The 27,855-nt window shown below is 39.1% G+C and overlaps 1 protein-coding gene across 2 annotated transcripts in view; it reads left to right on the plus strand.

Annotated features, from left to right (window-relative positions):
- The window catches only part of cacna2d2.L (calcium voltage-gated channel auxiliary subunit alpha2delta 2 L homeolog), a 189,508-nt gene that overhangs the window by 81,053 nt on the left and 80,600 nt on the right, over positions 1–27,855 (plus strand). For both annotated transcript variants that reach the window (XM_041590779.1, XM_041590780.1), the window contains exon 3: positions 2,133–2,249. In XM_041590779.1, coding sequence (XP_041446713.1) covers positions 2,133–2,249 — 117 coding nt within the window. The remainder of the gene's footprint in view (positions 1–2,132; positions 2,250–27,855) is intronic.

The raw sequence follows: 27,855 nt of genomic DNA on the forward strand, positions 1-27,855 counted from the left end.
ACCCTCGATATTCGACCCTCGAAGTAAAATCCTTATCGAAGTAAAATCCTTATCGAAGTCGAAGGAAGGATCAAACGATCGAACGAAAAATCGTTTGATCGAATTATTAAATCCTTTGAACGGAACAATTCGAAGGATTTTAATTCATCGATCAAAGGATTTTCCTTCGATTAAAAAAAGCTTAAAAAGGTTATGGGGAAGGTCCCCATAGGCTGACATTGGTGCTTGGTAGGTTTTAGGTGGCGAAGTAGGTAGTCAAAGTTTTTTTTAAAGAGACATTACTTCGACTATCGAATGGTCGAATAGTCGAACGATTTTTACTTCGAATCGTTCGATTCGTAGTCAAAGGTCGAAGTAGCCAATTCGATGGTCGAAGTAGCCAAAAAAAACTTCGAAATTCGAAGTATTTTTTATTCTAATCCTTCACTCAAGCTAAGTAAATGTGCCCCTAAATGTTTACAGTTACTGCTACTTTTTATTCCTCATCTTTCTATTCATATTCCAGTCTCTTATTCAAATCATTTTGGTCATTTGGCCCCTAGCAGCCAGATGGCTGACATTGCAAACTGGAAAGCTGCTGAATAAAAAGTTATATAAGTTGAAAAACACAAATAATAAAAAATGAAAACCACCTGCAAATTATCTCATAATATCACTCTCTAAATCATACTAAGGGGCACATTTACTTAGCTAGAGTGAAGGAATAGAATAAAAAATACTTAGAATTCCGAAGTATTTTTTTGGCTACTTCGACCATAGAATTGGCTACTTTGACTACGACTTTGAATCGAACGATTCGAACTAATAATCGTCCGACTATTCGACCATTCGATAGTCGAAGTACTGTCTCTTTAAAAAAAACTTCGACCACCTACTTCGCCACCTAAAACCTACCGAGCATCAATGTTAGCCTATGGGGAAGGTGACCATAGGCTTTCCTAGCTTTTTTTGATCGAAGGAAAATCCTTCGATCGATGAATTAAAATCCTTAGAATTGTTCGGTTCAAAGGATTTAATCATTCGATCAAACGATTTTTCCAGCATTCGCGGTAAATCCTTCGACTTCGATATTCGAGGTCGAAGGATTTTACTTCCAGGGTCGAATATCGAGGGAAAATCGTTCGATCGGTGGATTAAAATCCTTTCGAATCATTCGATTCGAAGGATTTAATCGTTCGATCGTACGAACGAAGGAAATGCGGTAAATCCTTCGACTTCGATTTTCGAAATCGAAGGATTCTACTTCGACGGTCGAATATCAAGGGTTAATTAACCCTCGATATTCGACCCTAAGTAAATGTGCCCTCTAAAAGTATATTTAAAGGTGAATAACCCCTTTAAGTACTGGGGCAAAATATTCAGCAAAAAAAAAATCTAAATTCCCCTCAGCATTGCCTCACTTTGCATTGGTGAAAATTATTTTTCGATTGGCGTAAATTCACATCTCTTCTCTGGGTGAAATTTCTCTAATTTACCAAAAGAACAAGAATGAATTTTTGCCAAGAGAAATGTCTCTAGGTTCAGGCTTGCAAGCTACCATTATTAAAAATAGAGCAGCCACTTTTGAATCTTGTTATCTACATCCCCTCCTCCGTGTTCATTTTCCACAGTTCTTCCCCGATCCAACTGTATGTTAAATTGTATAGAATGGCTAATTCTAAGAAACATTTCCATTCTTTATTTTTTTTTTATTATTTTCCTTACAGCATTCAAATTGGGGTCACTGAACCCTATCTAAAAAGCAAATGCTCTGTAAGTCTACACATTTATTGTTTTTATTACTCATCTTTCTATTCAGGCCCACCAATCTGTACTCCAGTCTCTTATTAAAATCAATGCATGGTTGCTAGGGCATTTTGGACACTAGCAACCAGACTGCTGAAATTGCAAACTGGAGAGCTGCTGAATAAAAAGCTAAATAGCTCAAAAGCCACAAATAATAAAAAATAAAAACCAATTGCAAATTGTCTCAGAATATCACTCTCTATATCATACTAAAATAACCCCTTTGAGGCGACAGGCTGACATTACTGCTATATGTGTAGTAATAACTCACCAGCACAGATATTTTAAACCCATAGCATACTCACTTATTATATTTCCTCAATGTCTCTCTTTTCCTTTCCCTGCAGCTCTATAATGATAAAAGGAACCTGTTTGAGGTGAAGGAAAACGTGCCGCGGAAGCTGGTGGAGAAGGTGGCTGGTGACATTGAGAGTCTCCTCGCCAAAAAAGTGCGCGCTCTGAAGGTAAGTGTAGATAATTTATATATGCATGATTTTGAAGGGGTGAATTGTATCAGGTTTATTCCAATCTCCATGATAATCACCATGGCCATTGAGAGCCATATTTCGCAGATATCATTCCTACTATTTCCCATACCCCCCCCCCCAACTTGTCACTTCAGTATCAGGTGAAAATAAAAAATCACACAGCCCTGGATATTTCTCCATTTTTAGAAAGTTGCCATTGCCTTGTGTGTGTAGGATGCGGGAAAATTTGCATGTAAGAATTGCTGTGCTTGTAAATTGTTTTATGGGTTTATTGAACTGCAGAACTGCACAGGCAAATTCCCATTCAAAATAAGTAGGAAAATACTGTAATTGAACAATTGTGTGTTTTTTTGCATGACTGTCTTTCTGAGGAATAACATTTCATGTCTAGAAAATAATGAGTAGCTCAGAATGAGTAGCGTACAGGAATGATGTACTTATTTTACTTTATCAGCTCATTAAATACCTTTTATAGCGCAAGTACTGGGACCTGAGCACATTGAAGCATACAGATTTGGTTATTTTCTATGTCGAGCTAAAATATATATTCTTCCTGACCATATTCTACCCATAATGCAAAGTATAACCCATGTTTGCCATCCACCAAATGGACATATTGTTGTACAGGATGGCAATTCATTGTAGTTGAAGCTCAGACTAAGGCTAATCTCCTTCACTCTCACTGATGACCCATTCATGTTACATGAATTGGGGGTCAACCCACCCCAACTGTAAAGTGACCAAACGCCCAGTCGTACTGCTGCTCTGTGTAATTTTATGACATTTTCCAGTGCAAGCAATGCTTAATCAAGAACTTTGCCATGGACAGATCCATGTTTGGCCCTTGTAGCTGGCTCGTGCGTTAATGATGTCATGCTATGCCCCCTGGGGTGCCAGGACTTACATTCTTTTTGCAACAATGACACTGTTAGAGAGGGGATGAGAAAACTTGTGCCCAGCCAACCTGGAGGCAGTGATAGGTTAGGGCAGGCATGTCCAAAGTCAGGCCTGGGGGCCAAATGCGGCCCAGTTTTCAAATTTACACCGGCCCTCAGCCTCCATCATGAAATTAATGATAATGCTGCCCGCCAACACAGTGCAATCAGGAATCGCCTAGCCGTAATATTTGGGCACATTAGTGAAATGCCACTTGTTCTATATTGCTGCCTGTGTGCTGAAGAAGTTAGTAATAGACACGTACTGGCACGTAGTGATGCACCTCTCTCGCATACTTCTTTAGGGCTGAAGGTGTCAATAGACGTACTAACATGCCAGTACAGTAAACTACATGCCAGTACGTGTCTATTACTAACACCTTCAGCACACAGGCAGCAGTATAGACCAAGTGGCAGATCATTTCACTTATGTGCCCAAATATTACTGCTACGGCTACGCAATTCCTTGTTTAAATGAGTTAAATGATGTTAATGGTTCAAAGAATGTCAGGCCGAATGGTCGGCCCCCACACATTTTCACCTCACCAAATCTAGCCCTCGTTGCAAAAAGTTTGGACACCCCTGGGTTAGGCAGTGCTTTTACTGCAAACTGGGGACACAGTGTACGAAGTGCAGTTTAGGATGCAATCGCCAGGCTTCTTACCCACAATGCAGCATTTTCCCCATAAATCCAACGACGGCAGGAGCAGTTGTGCCTGTCAAAATTGATGCAGTTGACACACATCGGATGCAATTGTGTTGAAAATCTTCCGTTTGGCATGATTTCCAACTGGAGAGTTTTGTGTGCACTCAATTCTGTTGCGGCCTTTTCGAGTGGCAATTGATGAAGGCTACCTAGTGACCTAGGCCAATAAACTCAACTGCCTTCATTTCGGGATAGGAGGAAGGCAGTTGCACTGAGCACAACTATACAAAGGGATCAAAATGGTTTTCTTAGCTGTTATTGCACTAAACCAGTGTTCCCCAACCTTTATGCACCACAGACCAGTTTTAAGCAAAATCATTTTTACGAGGATTGGCTGGGGGGGGGGGGGTTGTAGATGCATGGGTGCATTGCAGGCTTAACAAAAAAACGGTCCAAACAGTATTTTGGTCCTAATCGCAATCAATAGAAAGCTTCCTGGGCTTCGCAAAGCTGTTGTCATGGCAATGGCGCATCAGGGAGCTGGGATTGCTGGTAATTAGGGCCTTTTTCATTGTTTTTGCAGCTATCATAGACTGCAGCTGGGACCAAAGGTGGCCTAGTTTGGAACAGTCCGCAGTCCACCACTGGTCCGCAGCTTGGTGGTTGGGGACCCCTGCACTAAACTAACCAACTTTAACTGCTGATTAGTTGCTATGGGTTATTGCTTCAGTGCACAGTTGCACCCTTATTTCTGAAGCTTGCCCCTTAAACGATTTGAAAATATGAAGTGAAAAATCTGCGTTTTTAAGGTCTATAAACTGCATTTTCCTAACTGTGATTTAGTGCATTGTTCATTTTCACGTCTGTTCCTATTTGATAAATTCCTGATCTTAATCAGCTTGGGCTGGCAGTTTTAATTAGATTAACATTTCAGGCACAAATTACCTAAGTAATGGAGAGGGAGGCAAACTGAAAAATGCAGGGCATATCCCAGGTAGGGACACGGTGATGTCCCTAGAGAAAGGAGGTGATGGATTAGATTCATGTGAGCTAAATTTGGGAAAACTACATATATTAAAAATTCCCACTTGGATTAATTTATAATTGATTTCTGGGCAGTAGTTTGTAGAATGCAACCCGTGCACTGGGTAATAAAGAAACAGCAAATTTATAAAAATCATTTTTTGACAAGGTGTGAGTTTGGCCCAACTGACAAGCATCTGAGGGAGTAAGGATACACTGAATCCAGGATTTGGTTCGGAATTCGATTTTCGACCAAAGTTTTTTTCAGCAGGATTTGGATTTGGGCAAATCCAAGAAACTGGCCGAACCCAATCATACAAAATGTGAAAATTGCATTGCCGAACTCTGTCCGTAGCGAGGGTTAGGCTGTGGTTCTGTATTCGGCTGGATCCAATGAGAAGGATTCGATATTCAGCCAAATCCAGAACGAAATGGTTCAGTGCATCCCTACTGGCAAGGCTGCCAATCAGTGTGATAGAAAGGTTGCAGGATGGATATCCAGAGTCTGTGTAGTTGTTGCATAGTTGCCTGCATTGGATTCATAGCGTGAAATGTTTATGTCTTAGGCTAATGGCACACTGGGCAATTTGGAGCATTTTGTCACCCAGACATTTTGTATCTTCTTGAGCAGGGACAAGCTGTCCAAATCACCTCTCCATTAATTTTGAACTGAAAGCTTTTTAAAGTACCCAGTGCAGTGCATCGCTCGAAAATAACCATGTGGGCCATTATCCTTGTAGGCTAATCGGTGTACTGTCATAATGCCTGTATTTGTTGTAAAATGTGAGCTGTGGTTGTGCTGTTTTTCCCTATACATTTCTGTTGTCATGCCTTATTCCCTGCATAGTGTGCTGTAGATGTGTCTATAATAATATGTAGCATGCTGTGGGTTTTTTTTGATATCCTTTCCTATAATTTGTGCTGAAGCTCTACTTCCATTCTACAATGGTGTTCAGTGTGGTGAGGTTATTATTGCAATTATTAACAAGCTTTTATAATAAGTGCTAACATATTCCACAGTGCTGTACAAAAGAAAGGGTGCATGCATGCTCATTAGAGCAAGGTTAAGGTGTTTATCCTTTAGTGGTTGTGCTAAACTGTGTGATGTGTATGTGACTGCATTGTGTACAATTATTATAGTATTTATTTTTTCAGGTTTAGGTATTGCTTGCTATGGTTTTGTTCCTGCTCACTACTTTTTGGTTGTGTCAGAACTAAGGTAAAAAAAATACCAGCAACCCTAGTCAGAACACTGGGCACCACTTATTGTGTTGTGGGTAAATCCTTGTATGTTGCAGCGAGTTTGTGTCAGTTTTGGAAGCAGCATTGCTCGCCCAGAGTAAATATCTTCTTTACTGGGTGCTGTTAGTCTGTTAGTATGGTTCAGTGGACATATTTTGCTTGCAGTCCTGCTAAAGGGATAATAAATAATATTTATAAATAGGGGGTATATTTTTTTACAGACATTCATTTATGTTGGCATGTGCATGTAAATCTCTATCAACAACAGCCATTTTTTTTTACAACAGAAATATTTAACCTACGCGTCTGGACCTAAAATAGGTCTGTATGCAGTTTAGAGTGGGTCTCCATGAAATCCTTTATTGATGTAAAATATCTTTCTGCATTAGAAAATAGTAAATAAAAAAAGAAGCTTAAGTAGTTATAAATCAGTTTTGGTTGCAAATCTCATTTCCTGCGTTTATTAATGTCCCCTGAGTTAAAGAAACCCTGATTTATAACCACTATGTGGTTTGTATGCTGTCTATGGATACTTTTTAAGTGTGCCAAGAAAATAAATATGAAGACTTTCAAATATAAAAATGGGTAAATTTTTGAATAAAATAAATTATTCTTGCTTTCTTATATGGGGAAAGGAAAACAACACATATACAGGGCCCGCTTTCTCTGTATGCGTAGCTAAAGCGCCACCAGGCATGGTATATTATGGAGGTGTAGCTTCAAATTGGTTGTGACCAGAATTTTCACGCAGGTGTTCCACCTTTTCAACTGTTTGGAGGTATACAGTACTTGCATGGATGTATAGGTTTCTTTGGCTGGGATATTACTTCCTGTTCTTGAGTGGTATGGCTTCCCCATGACTTCCTGTTGAGAGTACTGTGGTAAGATCATTGATTCCTGCACACTATATTGCAGTGGTTCCACAGAGGAAGGTGGTGGGTGTAACAAGCCCCCCTATATACCAGGTTTCCGACTATAACCTGTCAGACTTTCACTATGACCACTATGGCCTATGACCACTATGGACCAGCATATATCTATAACATATAAAGGGCTCTGGTAACCCTTTCTTATCACAATTAACTAATACAATTACAACAAGATATCACAGTGAAAATCGAATCCCATAATGAAAGAAGCATACAACATACAAGGCTTATTAATAAGGTACTGTATATTCTAACCTAATGTCTTGGTGTGCATGCATATAGTGTTATCTCTAGATGGCTATCCTTAAAGGTGGTTCTTCAGATACATCACCTTTTCCTTGTTTCTTCTTCTGTTTTCTGCAAGTGGAAGGGCTTCCAATTATATCCATTTGCCCTCCATGAGGACCAGGCCGTAATTTGTTTGTAAACATCCTGTAACCGGGATGAAACACTGTCCTGTAGTAGTCGCTGTAGACCGTGAGATACTTCAAGTACCGTAGGCATCCATTGAATTCCAGTAATGTACTGAACCTAATACCCTCCATTAGGTGCCCGTATTTACTGCTTCCCATGGGTCTTTCAGGTTTACTCAACTCCTGTTAACTTGGAGATGGTCAGTAGTGATGTGCGGGCTGGCCCAATACATGTGGGACCCGTGGGTCAGGCAGGTTCGGGCTGACCTTGTACCCCTCTTCGTGGGTAGCCGGCGGGTCCAGGCCGAGCTCTTCTTCCTGCTCTCCCTACCCGCCACCTTACACTGCCGACTTCCGGGTTCAGGTTTTATAGCAGCGCGCCTGCTCACCCCGCCCCTTTTGTGACATCATTAGTGGGTCGGTCTATAAAAGGAACCCGGAAGTCGGGCTCGGGCGGGTGGAAATGACCATGTTTTGAAAACTTTATAATATTTTTATCTAAGGGAACTTAAACTCTGCTGTACTGTAATTGTATTTTAATATTGTTTGCTCTTGTTCTATTACTTTACAATCAGATGGCTATGGTAATATCACAATTCCATAAGGAATAACATTGTATTTTTCAGAATGGGTTCTGGTAGTATTAGTATTTCATAATTGGCATACTAAGACAGTGTCATCACTTTATGGACGATGGGCTGTGCCTATATCTTTATGTCATTCACAGTATGCAGAAGTCAGGGCTAGAACTAGGGGTACCTGCATTCTTAGAAAAGGGTTTCTGGGGTATAACTGCAGAAGATATTTATTGTTGTATGTTGTCGTTTTATTGTCCAGATCCAATAAACACATCCTCTCCCCACCTCTATAAATTGGACTGTGCCTGCCATTAACTCTGCCAGACAGTTGTGGGTGCCAAAGATTCCTGGCTTGACTGAAGTATCATTATACATTATGGAATGTGGTTCTATCACAGCCTCCAGCCCATTATACTGTGGTTCTGTCATTACTCCACAGACAGGGTACTATGGTTGTATTGTCGCTTCGTTAACAGTGTGCTGTTGTTGTTCAGATAATTTATGCACATTGGGCTGAGGCTGTATCATTACTTTATACACAATGTGACTTAGTTGTTGTCACCATGGGTTTTGGTTCTGTCAGTGTTGCCACCATCTAATCTGTACACACAGCGGGTTGTGGTACTGTCAGTGTATTACCCCGCTGCTGTGCGGGAGGCTGGGGGTGTTCCTTCTCTTGCACAAATCCACAACAGACTCCAAAGAGGAGAGTTCAGTAAATCCCTCACAGGTTTAATCTCTGTGCATGTTAATTAATAATGACAATGCGGCCCCTTCTCTTCCTGCCTCGCTAATTACTGGGTAGTAGCTCTGTTTTAATTATAATTTTAATTCTTTTATAATCAAATCCAGACTTGTTTTATTTATTTGCTTTGTGTGCAGTAAAAAGCTGCATGCTTGCTGTAAGGGAAGAGGGGAGCAGGGGGACAGGATAGACAGAAAGGGTGCCAAGAAAAGAGACTAAGTATAAAGGCAGGATAGAAAATGGAACGAAGTGGCTTCAGATTTTCTCCATTTATATTCTTTGTTGTAGTGATTTGCCATTCTCCTTTTTAGTATGTTATCATTTTCCCTTTTCCTTTGTGGCCAAATGTTTCCTCTTATATCTTGCCCTTTACTGTACCCATTGCACCCTGTCTGCCAACTTGTACCTCAGGCCCGTCACCCTCATAACCAAGGTCACCTAGTAAACATTCTTGCTAAATATGGAGATGTGGGCTGGCCAAATTCCCAGAGTATGTGATCTCACTGGCCTTTCCTGGCCCATCAGAGCCCTGAATCTTCAACATTATATAGACAGAGATTCCCTACTGTATAAAACAGAAGTACAGACGGCATTTTTGTGCCTATAATAATTGCCCTGCTGTCTGGCTTCCTCTTTCTCAGGTGATTCTAGATTTATACTTACATTAAATAAATACAGATATATATAGATATACAGCTCTTTGTGCAGAATAACCTTATGTTTTACTGAAAATGTATTATCGGAGAATTAATAAGTGCCATCGGTTAATATAGATATTTTGGTTCACCTGCCATGTTTGCTTAGTTACAAAGGAAGTGAGGATGAAAAAAACTATAATACACAAAAGCCATGAATACCCTGTAAATTATATCCTTATAAACGGTGAGTTCTGATGTCATCAGTTATAAACGGTGAGTTCTGATGTAATTTCTGTCACATGAATCATCGAAACTTGTGTATTATAATAAATAAAGTACCCCCAGTTGTAAAATAGGAGGATATTAGAAGTTACCTCGGAGTTCCATGACCTGTATAAAAACACTCGGCCTTCGGCCTCGTGTTTTTATATGGTCATGAAACTCCTCGGTAACTTATAATATCCTTATATTTTACAATAGGGGGTACTTTATTCACTATATAAACACCCAACCTTTCCAAACCCTGTACAACTGCCAATTTAACTATACAAGGGGCAAATATATGTCTATTCTGATTCCAAAATAGCATTCAGATAGTCTTTGTTAATACTCATTATAGTAGAACTAATGGTCTAATCACTAGGGTGGTGGCTAAATGTTAGGCACCCCCATGTCTTATAAATCAGTTTCCTGATACTGCACTGTTCTGAGGTATTTTTGTAGAAGCTCATTTGCCATGAACTTTCCTCTTCTGACTTCTTTTCTCTGGTCCAAGGTAGACGTATGTGCAGTTGAGTGAAAAAGTTGGCTTTTTGCCTGTAAGTTCAGCTTTCACTCTACTGCACATTCCCCTGCCTGGACCGCAATGAAGAGATGACAGAAGAAGCCAAAGAAGATAGCGAAGAGGATTGTTTACAATTTTTAGCAAATAGAGCGGGCGAGCGATTATAATCACTGGGAGGAGCTTAGGGGCCGATTCACTAACTTCGAGTGAAGGATTCGAAGTAAAAAAACTTCGAATTTCAAAGTTTGTTTTGGGCTACTTCGACCATCGAATGGGCTACTTCGACCTTCGACTACTACTACGACTTCGAATCGAAGGATTCCAACTAAAAATCGTTCGACTATTCGACCATTTGATAGTCGAAAGACTGTCTCTTTAAAATAAACTTCGACCCCCTAGTTCGGCATCTAAAAGATACCGAACTCAATGTTAGCCTATGGGGAAGGTCCCCATAGGCTTTCCTAAGTTTTTTTGATCGAAGGATATTCCTTCGATCGTTGGATTAAAATCCTTCGAATCGTTTGATTCGAAGGATTTAATCGTTCGATCGAAGGAATAATCCTTCGATCGTACGATCGCAGTATTTGCGCTAAATCCTTCGACTTGGATATTCGAAGTCGAAGGATTTTAATTCCTAGTCGAATATCGAGGGTTAATTACCCTCGATATTCGAACCTTAGTGAATCAGCCCCTTAATATTTTGGCACACCCCTAGTAATTATACCTTTAGATCTCCTTTAAAGAGAATTTGTATATATATATATATATGTGTCTTGTGTACATTATATCCTGATGAATGGTGTTTAGCGATGTCTTCAGTTATACCTTGGAGTTCCATGACATGAATATGGCAATGGTACACCAAGTTGGCTTCTAATATTCTTATACAGTGTGTATATATAGGATATTAAAACTCACTAATGACTTTTGTATCTTTGTGAAGGGATGATGCCTTTAGTTTTGTGCCATAGCACTGGATCCTCCATTTAAAATTGAAGGTCAGTGGGTATTTCTTGCATACTTGGGTACAGGCCTGAAGCATTACCTTGGTACTCTCCAAATATTTTATTTCTTGTCTGTATTGTAGAACCTAAACCCTTTCTCCCATGTCTCCTGTTAACTTTCTCTCTATGCCCTGCTGTTGCATTGCTTTCCTTCTCCAACTCTGTATAAGAAGAGAAGGTGTCTTACACTGGCTATGTTCATGTGTTTATGGGAACATTGGATCCATTACGTGCATTAGAAGATCTTGACCTATCATTTTCCTTTCTTGGAGAGAGAACGAAACTTTAAAAGCCAATTAGGAGTAAATTCTGAGGACAGACTACATCATGAAGGCATTTCTACTCTGAATGCTTCTAGTTAAGGCTGATTACAGTGTGCCAGCTGTTTCCTCCCACCCTTACTCTAAACTACCATGTTAACTAAGGCCTCTGCTTTCAGCTCTCTATAAAGGCATCTAAATGGGTGTTGATCACACCTGTGTGACCTCTGATCAGACACTGTGAAATTATAAGATTAAGACACGCTTACATTGATAAGAGAATGAATTTCCCCAGGCTTTTCATTAACCCCTCTTCTACCTACTGTGGGTTGCAGGAGTAATAGTAATAGAAATTACATATAGCATTGCAAATGCATGTCATTCAATATTTTAGTTCAGTAGAATCTTAAAGGAGAAGGAAAGCTACCAAGACAGTTTATTGCCAATAGATTAACCACAACAGTTTAAGCTAGAATGCTATACTTATTCTGTAGAATGCTTTACCATAAGTGAGTAAATAGCTCTAGTTAAACAGCTTGTGGCTAATGCAGTTGCTTTGGAGCTCTCGGTCTTGTCTCTGTTTAAGGTTGTGGGTGGTAGAACATATTCAGTAATCTATTCCACTAGTGTAGAGTTCTACTAGTTATAGTGCTGAGCTTGCTTGCTATACAGTGCTACTGTATACTCAGTCATGGGATGTCTGTTCTGTTAGTGGGGCAAGGGAACGTGAAGTGGGTCAACAATAAACTGGAAAGGGGAAATTTGGGTTTTGGACATAAAAACTCTTAGTCTAGAGACCATACTACCAATTAGATTTGTACTTATCATGTAGGGACTTATGAAGCTAGTAGATAAGTTGTGTTGTTGGTCACCTGTAGATATGTGTTTAGAACTATTAGTTCTAATTTGTTATAGTGCCAGGGCTGTGGATCCTTATTGAACCCCAGATAATAATTTAGTTCTATTCGCACCCAATCAGCAGTTTTGATGGGTAAAACGATCAGTACAGTGAGCATTGCTGTACCACTTTTTCACACAGGGAGGGTAAAAGGTTGCATAATCTCTAAACTACACAAAATTGTCTTTTCCCAATATTTGTTTGTTGTTTGAGTTAAGTAGCAAGGCCTGCTGTGATAAAGCCATATTTGCCTTCTTTATGTCACCCAATTCATTTGGTAGTATACACATTCTACATCTCCAGGGCTTATCCTGGTATGGTCACAAGCCTACAACAAGCTTGTATTGTGTGTGTGTATATATATATATATATATATATATATATATATATATATATATATATATATATATATATATATATATATATATATATATATATAGTACAGGTATGGGATTCGTTATCTGGAAACCAGTTATCCAGAAAACTCCAAATTACTGTAAGGCTGTCTCCCATAGACTCCATAATCATATAATCCAAATTTTTAAAAATGATTCCATTTCTTTCAGTAATAATAAAACAGTAGCTTACACTTGATCCCAACTAAGATATAGTTAATCCTTATTGGAGGCAAAACCAGCCTATTTAGTTTATTTAATGTTTAAATTATTTTCTAATAGACTTAAAGGGTGGTTCACCTTTAAGTTAACTTTTAGTATGTTATAGAATGGCCATTTATAAGCAACTTTTCAATTGGCCTTTATTGTTTATAGTTTTTTAATTATTTGCCTTCTTCTTCTGATTCTGTCCAGCTTTCAAATGCTCTGTAAGTCTACACAGTTTTTGTTATTGGAACTTTGTATTATTCATCTTTCTATTCAGGCACTCTGCTATTCGTATTCCAGTCTCTCATTCAAATCAATGCATGGTTGCTAGGGTAATTTGGACCCTAGCTACCAGATTGCTGAAGCGGCAACTGGAGAGCTGCAGAATAAAAAGCTGAATAACTCAAAAACCATAAATAATATAAAATGAAAACCAATTGCAAATTGTCTCATTAAATCATTCTCCAAATTATACTAAAAGTTAACTCAAGGTGAACAACTCCTTTAAGGTATGAAGATCCAAATTACAGAATCTGTTATCCGGAATACCTCAGGTCCCAACCATTCTGGATAACGGTCCCATACTTGTATGTATGTGTGTGTGTGTATATATATATATATCCATAGTTATCCCACCACCAAGCCAAGTGCAGCCACCTTAGCTAGACAGAAGGGATCTTGCCTTGCTGTAGCGACATATAAGGAATGAAATGTGTATTACATCTCCGTTTTGCACAGGTATGGAATCCGTTTTCCAGAAACCCCATTATCCAGAACGATGCAAACTACAGAAATGCAATCTCCCATAGACATTTTATCCAAATAATCAAATTTTTTTCTCTGTGATAATAAAACTAGCTTTTACTTGCTCCTAAGGATAATTAATCCTTATTGGAAGCAAAACCAGCCTATTGGGTTTATTTAATGTTTACATGATTTTCTAGTAGACTTAAGGTATGAAGATCCAAATTATGGAAAGGCCGATTATCCAGAAAACCCCAGGCCCCAAGTATTCTGGATAACAGGTCCCATACTTGCACTTCTTATTACAAATTGTTTTTAACAAAGTACAAGTATTTAAAACACCAGCATCCAAGTTGCATTCAGAAAATGATCAATACAAGAGGTTAAGTGGCCATTCTGATTTAGATTTTTTTCTAAAATTTATAAGATATAAATTTATAAGATTATGAGATATCTTTGCTGTGTGCACCCATTTTTAATTTGGGAGGTGATTAATCTTAAAGGGCCATATTTGTCTGTTATATCATGCCATGGGCTGTGATAAATGATATGCTTATGTTTGAGCTGATGCCAGCTTCCAATCTTTATCCATTCCCTCTGCTCTAGAAAGCATAAAATAATGGAGTTTTTATAGTCACAAAGAAATAGGTGCAAAATTTTAATTTTGCAGATTGACCTCCTTTTGTAAGTGTCCCTTCCCCTCTGCTTTTTATAGCATAAAGCGGAAAATTGCTAGTTTTCCAACAAGACATTTCTAGAAAGTTAATTTCTCTGAAATCCCAGCTGAAATAGGATTAATTGTTTTTATTTTAGAGCTTTTTGCGGGTGGGGGCTGCGTGTTGGGTCTGAACTGTAACACAGGGTAGCCGGTATGAAGCTGATAACATTTCCCTGTTGACTGCCAAATCATCTCTTTGCCAAATGTTCTCTCTCTCTGGGAGTTCGAGTGCCGCACGTGCCAGTAGAGGGAGGAGGGCACCTTTCCCAGGGTTTACCCACAATACCGTCTGGTGCAGCGGTGAGTGAGACTGTGTATGTGTCAACACCATCTGCTGGAGCATCTTGATGGAGTGTGTTTGTGCAGGAGGGGTGACAGGCAAATCACACTGTAGGTGCCAGGGAGACCACCCAATGGGAAGCAAAGCTTTAAAGCTAAAGCTCTTTAGTGTGGGCACACACACTCTCACCCAGTTATATTGATTCCAGGAGCCAAAGAAGCACAGAGACTCCCAGTGAAACAGACAGTAATTAAGAAAGGGAAAAATCTCAGGGTGGTATAGAGCAAGAGGGGCATTTATTCTTCTTGAGAGGACCCATGATGATCAGTGTCACATGGCTAGCACAGAGCAATTAGCCAATAAGGGGGGTAGAGGAAGAGATGCGGGTTAGGTTCTGGATAAGCACAGTGCACTAAATTGCTGATATTAAAGGGCATGTAAAGGCAAAAAAATTAAATCCCATTTTTACTTTCTATATTGAAAAAGCAACCTATCTCCAATATACTTCAATAAAAAAATTTGTACCGTTTTTATAAGAAACCTGACTGTATGCAGTGAAATTCTCCCTTCATTTACTGCTGTGGATAGGAATTGTCAGATGGTCCCTAACTGCTGAGCAGGGAAACAATCATACTTATGTACAGCAGGGGGAGCCCCCCGCCTTACTTCCCAGCCATGCAGAACTCAAGCTGCTTTGTTTATGACGATCCCTAAGCAGTTTAACCACACTGAGCATGTGCACAGTCTTAGTCTTGCAAATATGTTTTAAAAACTTACAAGATGGTGACCCCCTTAGGCCAACTTTGAAAGCATAAATCATTTGTTTGATTAGGCTTGTGGTGCAGTAAGTTCATGTTTATATTTAGTATACAAAATACAGCATTTCTAGCCTTATTCTATTTTAGACTTGCCCTTTAAAGGAGGATATTGCTGGGTTCCATAATATGCACAAATATAGTACAGGTGTGGGATCCATTATTCGGAAACTCGTTATCCAGAAAGCTCTGAATTACGGAATGCCCGTCTCCCATAAGCTCCATTTTATCCAAATAATACAACATTTTAAAAATGATTTCCTTTTTCTCTGTAATAATAAAACAGTATCTTGTACTTGATCCCAACTAAGATATAATTAATCCTTATTGGAAGCAAACCCAGCCTATTGTGTTTATTTAATGTTTACATGATTTTCTAGTAAACTTAGGGGGTAATTTACTGAACTCTGAATGCAAAAATCCTGAAAAATGTGTGATTTTTTTTTAGTATAAAATCGGAATTTTTTTAGAAATTATTATACACTGAGGATGGAAAAGTCCGAATCAGAAAATCCGACATCTCAGACCTGTCAAGGTTGCATATAAGTCAATGGGAGAAGTCCCAATGATTTTTTGATAATTAAATAATTATTAATAATAAATAATAATAAATACGTGGTAAAAACCTGTGCGGATGTCATCTAAGTTTTTGGCAGAACATGTTGAGATAAATTTGGACTCTGATATATAACCCCCGTAATGTATGAAGATCCAGATTACAGAGAGATCTATTTTCTGGGAAAACCCAGGTCCCGAGCATTCTGGATAACAGGTTCCATACCTTTATTGGATACCAATATTATAAGGTAAGTTTAAATAGCTGTATCCTGCTCTCTGTGCAGTGCCCCTTTATTTCACTCCCACCTGCAACTCACAAGCTGTTATTTATCTGCTCTACAAGTATCAGTTGGATGATGATTGTAGTTGTAGATTGTATAGTCCTGATATAAGCATCACTGGCACCACCAAGCCTTATTATATTCACTAGCCCTTCAAATGGTAGAGTCCAGTGAAGTCACCCATGTTCACCCCACAGGGAAATTGCTGCATATAGCTTTAGTAATAGGTATATTTATTATAGCTTTATTGTATTTCTATAGATTAATAGAAAGGTATATTGCTGTGAAGAATTGTGGCCTCAAATAACTCTTAACAGTGTCCTCTTTATTATTGTTTAACTACATCTCCCAGCATCCCTCCTTAGCCAAAGACTGTGTGCAGTTAGTGGACACTGGGAGCTGTACATTGACAACAGGGCCAACAGCTAGAGAAGAATGAGAAGAAATATATAACAAATGATTGTGTCCCGCCCCCACCATTACCAGTGAAGCCAATTTAGCAAGGGCACAGGCAAAGAATTCAGGATCAGTCTCTCTCTGCACATAATTTGTACTGATGCAAAGATAATCAACTGCAAAAGTACAAATAAACAACTGCAAAAATAAACGAATGGGTAAAATAATAATGGCCATTACTGTCCGAACATAATGCAGGCAGGACTGGCATCAGCAGGGGTTAACTCTGTGTGTGCCAGGCCGACCTGCCGCCAAACAATATAACAGCAGAGCCTTTTGTGCGTCCTGTGTTATTAGCCAGAAATTTGCAATGTTCGCTTGTCAGGAGTATCTCCAAAAAGCATTGCTAGGGCATCGCTTGTCACTGGCACCCACATGGCACAAACAATTGCCATTTTGTGATAAACTGAAATACTCCCACTCATGTTTGTGTCTCAATCCAGATACTAAACTTTACGGCTGCACAGCTTTTAGGTTGTTTTGGGGGGCAGATTGAGGGAATATTGAACTGTGAAAGCTGTCCTTTGCTTCTAATTCTATTTTCCAGTATCCTGAGCCATCCATTGGCAAGCTATGTGCCTTCAGGGTGCATTGGATATTCGGAGACAGTTTGCAGTTGCTCTTTTTGTTTGTTTTAAACCCATTTGTCTTTCTATTCTGCCAGTCTCCAGAATGATATTTAAACTTCTTTTGGTAGCTGGGGTTTGTTAACTTGAAATCTGCTTGTCTTTTGGTCATGCCCTTTCCTCTTCATTATTTTGCACCCAAGTCTACCATCATGTAGTTACGCTGCTGCTATGTTAAACTACCCCCTGGCTTCCAAACTTATATGGAAAAAGCTGACCTCTGGGGCTTAAAAATAGTATATTATGGAGCAGATGTATTAAGGGTCGAATATCGAGGTTTAATTAACCCTCGATATTCGACTGGCGAATTAAAATCCTTCGACTTCGAATTCGAAGGATTTTGCACAATTCGTTCGATCGAAGGAATAATCGTTCGATCGAACGATTAAATCCTTCGAATCGAACAATTCTAAGGATTTTAATCCATCGATCGAACGATTATCCTTCGATCAGAAAAATCTTGGAAAGCCTATGGGGACCTTCCCCATAGGCTAACATTGACTTTGTTAGCTTTTAGGTGGCGAACTAGGGGGTCGAAGTTTTTTCTTAAAGAGACAGTACTTCGAGTATCGAATGGTTGAATAGTCGAACGATTTTTAGTTCGAATCATTCGATTCAAAGTTGTAGTCGAAGGTCGAAGTAGCCAAAAAAACACTTCGAAAGTCGAAGTATTTTTTATTCTATTCCTTCACTTGAACTTAGTGAATGGGCCCCTATATGTGTCATTTGGTATGTCATTTGGACAGCTATCAAAATGGAGGCTCGTGGGCCAAGTGTGGCCCTCCAGGAGATATTTAGGGAACACAATCTGCTCAAAAGCTTCATAGTGTGTCATTTTAAAGGAACAGTTCAGTGTAAAAATAAAAACTGAGTAAATAGATAGGCTGTGCAAAATAAAAAATGTTTCTTATATAGTTAGCAAGCCAAAAATGTAATGTATAAAGGCTGGAGTGACTGGATGTCTAACATAATAGCCAGAACACTACTTCCTGCTTTTCAGCTCTCTAACTCTTGAGTTAGCCAGCGACGAAGGGGGGGCAGATGGGACATAATTGTTCAGTTTGTTTGTAATTGATCCTCAACATTCAGCTCAGATTCAAAGCAGCAGTTATGACCCTTGTGTCCCCCCTCAAGTCACTGATTGGTTACTGCCTGGTAACCAATCAGTGGAAACCAAGAGAGATGTAAAGCAGGAAGTAGTGTTCTGGCTATTTATGTCAGACATCCAGTCACTCCAGCCTTAATACATTACATTTAAGGCTAAATAACTATATTAGAAACATTGTTTATTTTGCACAGCCTATCTATTTACCCAGTTTTTATTTTTATACTGAACAATTCCTTTAAAGCAATGCTGACCCACCTGCATGAAACATCATGTCCTTTGGATGGCACGTCTGCATTTTTAAATTGTACATACATGGGTATCTGTTATCGCTTGAATATTCTGAATGCAGTAGAGTACAGAGAGACTCACATTTCCCCCATGGACTGGCTAGGACCTCTCATAGTCTGATTTGGCTTCAGTCAGGGGAACACACATTGGGCATCCTTGTGCAGTAAATATAACACAGAACATGCAAGGGATTATGGGAATTAGATACATGTAGTCAGGAACATCTGTGCGGCAATTACATTTACTAACTAACTTAAAAAAAAAGAAAGTTTATAATGAATGTATATTGGAAGGTTGCTTTGAAGCACTGCTGCTTTTATTATGTAAAATGTTGTATTTGGCATTTCTGTCCATTTTAAAAGAAATCATAATGGCTGAAACACATTATTTCTCTCGAGGGGCACGACTCCAGTGCCTAAATAGAATTTATTAGATGAGAGGGAGTTGCGCAAATCCTGTGTCAATTCTTTCTGATCTCCCAGTTCATGATCCTACTACATCTTGCTCTTAGACCTAAGTGTTTCCTTCTCTGTGCATCCTCCTCTCCCCTCCAGCCTCTGTCACTCTTCAGCCGTCTGCTAGTCCATTCTTTCTCTCACTCCCTTCAGGCATGTGTCTTTTCGCCCTAAGCTGTTCTTTGCCCCAGTCTTACTTTCCGACTTTTTATTTTGCACCTTCCCCCATCCTTGGTCTACACCCTACAGTCACCCCCTTTTACCCTCAAAACTTTAGTGTCTAACCTTATTCCATCATCTGTGTACCCATTCTCTGCTTTCCCTGAATTTCCTTTTTTTTGCATTGTCCTTGCCTCTCAGTCTTTGTCTCTGCTCTCTGCCCTTAACAAGCCTCTCCTTAATTTTCTGTATGCAAAGGACTCTGGGATTTATGTATATGAGCAGACTGAGGGAGAGAGGGTACCAGTGGGGGGCTGAGTGAGCAAAAGAGGAGGGTGAGTGCTGCAAATCACTGTATTTATTGTGCTCAGAATAGAGAGGGGTTTAATATGGCAGTGAGTAATTTCCACAGACACATTAAATGCACCAAAGCACACGTTAACTCCTTCCTAGTACAGACGATTCAGGTTTTCAATCAACAAAGTCGTGTGGCTGCAAAAATCAGCATATTTGGCCAGTCCAGCACTTATGGGTACACATGGAGCATTTGTATAGTCGGCATCGGCCAATCTAGTTACTATAAAGCAGGAAAGGTCTGCCAGGGACCTCCCATCCAAATTGCCTAAACTATATATATGCCAGTCCTTATAATCCACTGGCACTCTGCTGCTGGGAGTTGCACAGCATCCATATGTGATTGCTCTAAACACTGAGAGGCAAAGCTTTGTCCCTTGTGAGCTTGTACCCTCTTGGCTGAGGATCGTATTCCATAGGGTTCTATTCATTGCTTATAGGGTTAGACTGAACAGGTTCCATTAGCATTGTGTGCTTACTAAAAATGCCCTATTATACAGTAGAACCCTCTTAAGTTTATAAGGGGACCAGAAAAAATGGAGTAAAATTAGGAAACTTAAAAGTCAAGTACTGCAAGGTTATAAGCACATGAGTCTATTTTCCTTTAGATTGCAGTGCTTTCCTAAATGAATGACAAAGTTTATGCATACCTCCCAACTGCCCAGTTTTTCGTGGGACAGTCCTGATTTTGACAGCTCAGCCGGAGTCCCAGATCGTTACTGAAATATCCCGACTTTCTTTGATCTCCTGCACTGAACAGCCAGAAAAAGATACACAGTTTCTAAAACATAATTGGCTTTTGGCCTAGAGAGCCTAGAATACTTGGCAGGTTACTTTTGTAACAATTTAAGGTAAGCAAAGAAACAATTGTCACTATTTAAGATAAGCAGGGCAATTCACCTTAATTAGCAAAACTTTAATACATAAAAACCACAGAAATGTGTTCAAACTTTCATAACCTGCAATATTGTGTAAAATGAACATAGTAATTAGGGGTGTGGCCACACAAATGGGTGTGGCCAACATTTCACTGTGATCCATGCAGCAAATCTTTGTGTCCCTCTTTCTGTTTCCAAAATGTTGGGAGGTATGGTTTTATGCAGTGCAGTTTTAATGTTGCAGTATGAGATGGTATTTGCAAGACCACTCTGACAGTCCAGTGTGCAACATCATGCAATAAGAGATTTGTAGTGCAAACTAATTGGAATTTACTATTTATAGAAGGACATTGGTCAAAATATGGATCTGCTTTGGTATTTTAAAAAATATGGGAAAACATAGTTTGACTTTTGGGAAAAGCAGCCACTGAAATGCATTATAATTTGTGGGGCCCTTAAAAAAGTCTATAAATTCAGGTAAAACCATCAAAATGCCAGAATGGAATAGTTATTACAATGAACTTGTTGTTTATATAGTGCCAACATATTTTGCAGTGCTGTACAATGCAAGGGTGTATATATCGTATAAACAGATTATATAGAAAAATATATTCCATGCAACAGGTAAAAATGAGAGATGTGGCATTGAGCATTGCATTTAGTAGGGACTAGTAGCATATGTTGTATACCAAAAGAATGCTAGGCTAGATGAGGGTAATACAGGTATGGGATCCATTATCTGGAAACCCATTATCCAGGAAGCTCCAAATTATGGGATCATCCAAATTATGGATCATTGTATCTTATTAAGTCTTTCAATAAATGAAATAAGAATGTTTTGTCTCCAATATGTATTCATACAGTTTAGTTAGGATCAAGTATAAGCTGCATTTAAAATAATTTTTAAAAATGCATTATTTGCTGAAAATGGACTCGGTCTTACCATTATTTAGAGCTTTCTGGCAATATCCATAAAAGAGATCTTGTCCTGCTTGCGAGGAGAAAGTGTTTCATGCTACTCATTTATCTTACAATTTCCTTCTGATCCTGGGATTCTAGCTTTCTAGGATCATGTGATCCAATGATACAGTCACATATAGGTAGCACATTCTATAGAAACCTGGCTGGGCCCATGGAAATGTTCCAAAAGGAAGAATAAATAGTTTGCTCCTATGCTGATGATGACACCCATAGGTGCTATTGGTTGATATGAAAATCCAAACAGGCACAGCTCTGGGTTTATGGGTTATTTGGCCTATGGGTTGTATTGTTATCAGCCCTGGCCCTTGGGATTTTCTTTTCTTTAAGTAATCCTGAAATGATTCATTCTAAAAGTACAGCGGATTTTGTTTCTGTTAATAACTGTTCTTATCGCCTCCACTCTCCTTGTTTCAACATATTCCCAGGATGCTGCAGTATAACACAATAGATAATTTTCAGATAGAAATCCGTAGAACTGGAAGTAAGTAGATAGGTACGAGAGGACCAGGAAACAAACTCCCCTTTGCGAGCAGAAAAAAAACAGGCTTTGTCTTATTTGGAAAATTAATCATATTTTTGTCCAGCACTTATTTCCAATGATACATTGTTTTTTTTTCAGACAGAAAAATCCATTTTATTTAGGGGAGAGTTTCCATGTAATGTTTATAGTTGTCATGGATAGTGTTAAAGGGTCCTTGGGATGAGATAAACTCAACGAAAACCCCATGTGATGCTTTGATGGGGCTGCTTTTAGCTTACAGCTCTTTAATAAAGGTTATCTAAGGACAGTGAGACCCTGAGATTTAGAGGGCCATCCCTGGCTCACTGAATGACAGTCTATGTTTGTCCTCTGCTGCTATGTGATTACAACTGTCATCAATATGTCACAATTTCCTCTGTTTTCAGCTCTGTAATGACAGGGACGTAGAGCCTCCCAGGCCAGGTAATATTCCCAGCAATGGAAGGAATAACTGTATATTCGAAACTCTGAAGGCAAGGCATACACTTAACTGCATTTTGTTTTAGTCTTCAAAATTGAGTAATTTGTGTGGGTAAAATAAGCACCTTGTATCCAAGTTTGTTCGTTGAATAACAGTTAAAGGATGTAAGCCCAAAAAAGCCCAGTAAGAAGCCAAAAATAAAATGTTGCCTAATGAAAGAAAGTGTAGCGTTAAGCAACTTCCCAAAATACTTTAATTAAATGTTTCCAATGGTTTTAAAAGTATTTGTAAAGTCAGCTCTCCTCCAGCCAAGACTCCAGTTATTACAGTGCCTTGCATGCGTCTTCGCAGGTCTGTTAATTAGCTGGCTCCTGTTACACTGTTTCAACACTCAGAACCAGCAGTGCAATGAATATCTAGGGGCAGATACTGTACTGCTTTCAACTTGGAAGTTGATTTTGGGTTTATATGCCCTATAACAGCATACGTGAAACGGAAGGAAAAAAAATGAATGACTGTAGACCTTAGAAAAGACAGTCATGGTGAGATTGATTGGCACATAGAGACATCAAATAAAAAAACAGAGCCAGTATGTGCACTCACACTCACTTAACTTTGTTTGGTATGTTATTTTTACCCCATTATACATAAACAAGAGTTTTTCCCCACCATCCTCCCAACAGTTTGTTGATTGTTGGCCATGGGTGAAATCTGCCAACTGATTGGTTCCCTAATCCTGTCCTAATGACTCCTTTGTTGTCTTTTACTTTTATTTGGGACCATTATTATTATGCAATCTGTCCTGAACAGTAGTCATGCCACCTAATGGGTAATGTTGCGGAAACACCAGGGTGATTGCGTTGAATCATTTGAAAAATGAATAAATGTTTTTTGAAAGAGTAACATAAAAATGGAGCAAACTTCTAGGCCTGTTATGATGCAACATTTTTGCAAAAAGCCAGAGAATGCCTGGTTTTAGTCTACATGGGTTCAATGAATAGGGCTTGCAAGGTTCATAATGAAATTATCAGTGCAAGGTTGTTTACTGGTAATCTAATTATGTACCTTGCAAGGTAGCTTCAGTTTCCTTGTTTGCCCTGTTTGTTCAAGGAATAACAAAATGTGGAGCTTGAAAGTGTCACTGTTTCTGAAGACTCCTAAGCCCTGTTCTGCAGATGCCAAGTACATGTTTAGTATCTCTAAATCATAGGGGCAAATTCACTAAGATTCGTAGTTGCGCCAGGCGTAACTTCGCCGCACTTTGCCACACTTCGCCAGGCGTAGTTTCGCCAGCGCTCCGCAAATTCACTAAAATCCGAAGTTGCGCTCAGGGGTAGCGTAAGGTTGCGAAGTTGCGCTAGCATTGATTCGCTTAGCGAAGTGAAGTTACGCTAGCGATGGTTAATTAGCATACGGCGCCAAATTCAAATTTCAATGGAGGAATATGTACAATCACTACAAATGCCTGGGAAACCTTCAAAACATCAAATAAAATTTTTTTTTTGCCCTACACATGTGCCCACTGTATAGTTAAGTTGCCATGAGTTAGGACATGTAGGGGGGAAGGAGGGGAGCCCCAAAAAATTTTTCAATCTTTTTTCAGCCTATCATCCATAACATAGAAAAAACGCCAGCGTTTTTTGGGACTTAGAAAAAACTTGAACGTTTTTTGAAGCAATCCCTATCTACTCTATTGCGCTTCGCCTGGTCTGAGGTGGCGAAGGAAGTCTAGCGTAAAAGGTAGCGTTCAATACAATGCGCGCGTTAGTGAATTTGCGTAGTTACGTCCGTTGCGCAAATCTGCCAGGCGTAAGGGTGCGAATTTACGCCATCGTTCGTTAGTGAATTTGCGAAGTAACGAAAATGATTGACGCTAGCGTTAGGCGATTCGGCGCATTGTGAATTTGCCCCATAGTGAAGCATTTTGAATTTGGTATAATTCTCTATATGTTTTGGGGGAGTTGGAGTTGTGTTGTTTTTAACTACCTCCTAGTCCCAGTACAACCTTTTGTTCATGGAAAATGGCATATGGAAAGCATTTATTTTAGAGCCACCTGCAGGTAACACAGGCTAAAGGTATTTGTGGCATTGATGTATATATTTTTTGCTTTTTTTATATTGCAGGGAATTCATGCATACAGAGATTGTTCCTTGTTTACCTCTTCACATCTGCACCAGCCCCAATGGAGCTTTTAATCTTAAGGTCCTTTTAAAATTCATACATTTAATTAATTTGATATAGGTGATGCAGTATAAAAGGGTAACACTATACATTGTTTGCCATTTTACGCCACCTACAAGCCTTTGCCACACATATTAGTTATAGGTAGAAATCTTAGTCTAGACATTTAATTGTGGAATGGCATCTTCTTGGTGTACATAATTCTTTCTAAAAATGCTGTTCACGTTTATCATCTTATTTGCCAGTCTATGCACTAATAGGAGAGCACAGGCTGTTCCCAACGTACAGGAACATTTGTGCAAATGAGGAATACAAAATATATGCAGGTGCTTCCATCAGGATTAGTTCCTGAGTCAATTTGCTGGTTAAAATCCCTTGATGCTTAGGGTCATTCTTAGCAGACCCAGTTGTCTAGTGTCTGGACAACTTGGGCAAGAAGAAGAGACCTTAGTAACCGAGTAAGACTCTTTAAATATTTCCATTTTTGGAAGTAAAGGGCTGCAAAGACAGTGGGCTTTGAAGCAATATCATAAGCAGGTGCATGAAACTCAACTATAGAGATTATTCACCACTGTCCTTCCAGTAATTTCACCGGTTGACGTTTTATTGATGGTGGTGTTAAATATTGCCTCAAGTTATGCTTCATCTCCCGTGCAGATGGAATGCATTTACTGAAACATCTGGCACACTCCGTCGCAACATTTTTCCCATTACATTAATTGGTGTGCCATATCTGCCGGTTGCGTCAAGTTCCGCCTTTAACCGTTCAAATGCATTTCCATGTAGTGACTGGAATGCTGATTATTGTGTGCACCGCGTTGCGTTCTTGTTCATCAAACCATTCTGTGAATGCTAACTGTCACCCTGGATCATACCACTCCCATCAAGGAAGAAATTCATTAGTTGATGTTAAGATGAAAAGTCAGTGAAGCTGACCATGGTATAGTTCTTTTGCGACGAGGAAGAATGCTACTAGATGATACTGCCTGTTTATTCCATAGATTTATTTATGTAGTTATTTGATCTCCTGTTTTATTTGGCATATTGGACCAATACAGTTGAGAGTTACCGTATGTATGTTCATCCACAGCCCCTACCTAATTGGTTTAATCCCAAAACTCCCATGCCAATTTTACATTAGCTATTCTTCCTGAATACAGCCCTGTATGTGGTGTAGACCTTCTTACCCTGCTTTACTTGTGTTATGGCAATTACTTATATATGTGTATTGTGTTTTTACATACCCTGTATCATTTGAAAGGGTTTATAAATGTAAACGTAATGATATTTGTAAACATAACATGCTGTAGAAAGCAGTATCACTTTGCCCCTTGTGATTTGACAACTGAAAGTACATAGCAAGTGATTATCTTAGCTGTGAAGAATTCATGCGAGGCATTGTGTAATATGGAGTCTTGACTGGAGGATACAGTTAACACCATTGATATTTTGTAAATGCTTATTGAATTACTTTTTGGAGGGGGGATTGGGTTTATATATACTCTTTTAATAAGTGTGATAGCTGAAACCTTGATCTTAAAATAAAATGCATATACAGATATGGGTTATGGTTATCCGGGAACCTATGATCCAAAATGCTCCGAATTACGGAAAAGACGTCTCCCTTAGACTCCATTTCAGCCAAATAATCCAATTGTTTAAAAATGATTTCCTTTTTCTCTGTAATAATAAATCAGTACCTTGTACTTGATCCCAACTAAGAGATAATAATTAATCCTTATTGGAAGAAAAAACAGCCTATTGGGTTTATTTAATGTTTACATGATTTTTTTCAGTAGACTTAAGGTATGAAGAAAGATCTGTTATCTGGAAAGCCCCAGGTCCCGAGCATTCTGGATAGCAGGTTCCATACCTGTATATATATTTACTTACAGGAGATGTAAGTTGAGGTTGCCATACATATATATATACACATTATATATATATATATATATATATATATATATATATATATATATTTTTTTTTTAACTTCCTTTCCCTAGTGACACTCTAGCTATGTTCTATGAGTTTTGAAATGACAAGCAAACTAATGTGTGCCTAAGCAGCTGGTTTGATCTCCTCTACTTCAAAGAGTTACAGGGCATTTTGTGTCAGAGGCAACCGTCAGTCAGCATTTTCTTCCTCTGCTCAAGGCAGTGCAAGCTCCAGACTTGCAGGAACACAGTCAAAATAAGGCACAAGCATTACATTTTGGTTTAGAAGAGCCACAGGAGGAAGAGCTTTACCGATTTGGACAGTTGGGTATCTGCAGCATTTAAGATAAACTGTGTCCCGTGGGTGAACCACCTTTGGAACATCATCGCCTTCACAGCATTTTAAAACATTTATGGTAATCCTTGTATTCCGCCAGACCCACAGAAGGTTAATTCCTTCACAGGTTTCCACCAGATTTTCTGTAGATAGAGAAATGTGACTTGTTCTGCTCATAACACACACATTCCAATTTATCAAGAAAATAATCCCCATGTCTGCAGATCAAGGAACATTCTTTCCTACTGGTTTATCGTTTCCTGGTGCACTTAATGTGCTTTGTTATCAGAACATTGGATCTTGGTGAATAATGAGTTCTGTCAATCAAGAAAGTTCTTAACTACTCTTAACCTCTAACTAAACAATGTATTTAAAAATTGTCTTTGTGTCAGTTAAAGGAGAATTCAACCCTAACATTAAAAAACCCCTAACCCCCCACCCTACATAGACCCCCTTCCCTCCTCCCCCCCAGCCTAAGTGTTACCCCAGGCAAATGCCCCTAACATTTTACTTACCCCTCTGTGCAGATTTAGGTATCGGAGTTCATGGGCGTCATCTTCTTCTCTTCGGAAATCTTCGAAATGAGACCTGCGTACCGGCACATGCCAGTGGAGCAATTTTCTGTTTTGCGACAATTGCACATGCGCCAAAACTCACGAAAATTGTCAAAGCACCAGTCTCATTCTGAAGATTACCGAAACGGCTGAAGATTGTGCCAGTGAACTCAAATGCCTGAATCTGCACTGAGGGGTAGGTAAAACGTTAGGGGTATTTGCCCGGGGTAACACT

The sequence above is a fragment of the Xenopus laevis genome, chromosome 4L (genome assembly GCF_017654675.1).
Source record: "Xenopus laevis strain J_2021 chromosome 4L, Xenopus_laevis_v10.1, whole genome shotgun sequence".
NCBI classification, from domain to species: Eukaryota; Metazoa; Chordata; class Amphibia; order Anura; family Pipidae; genus Xenopus; species Xenopus laevis.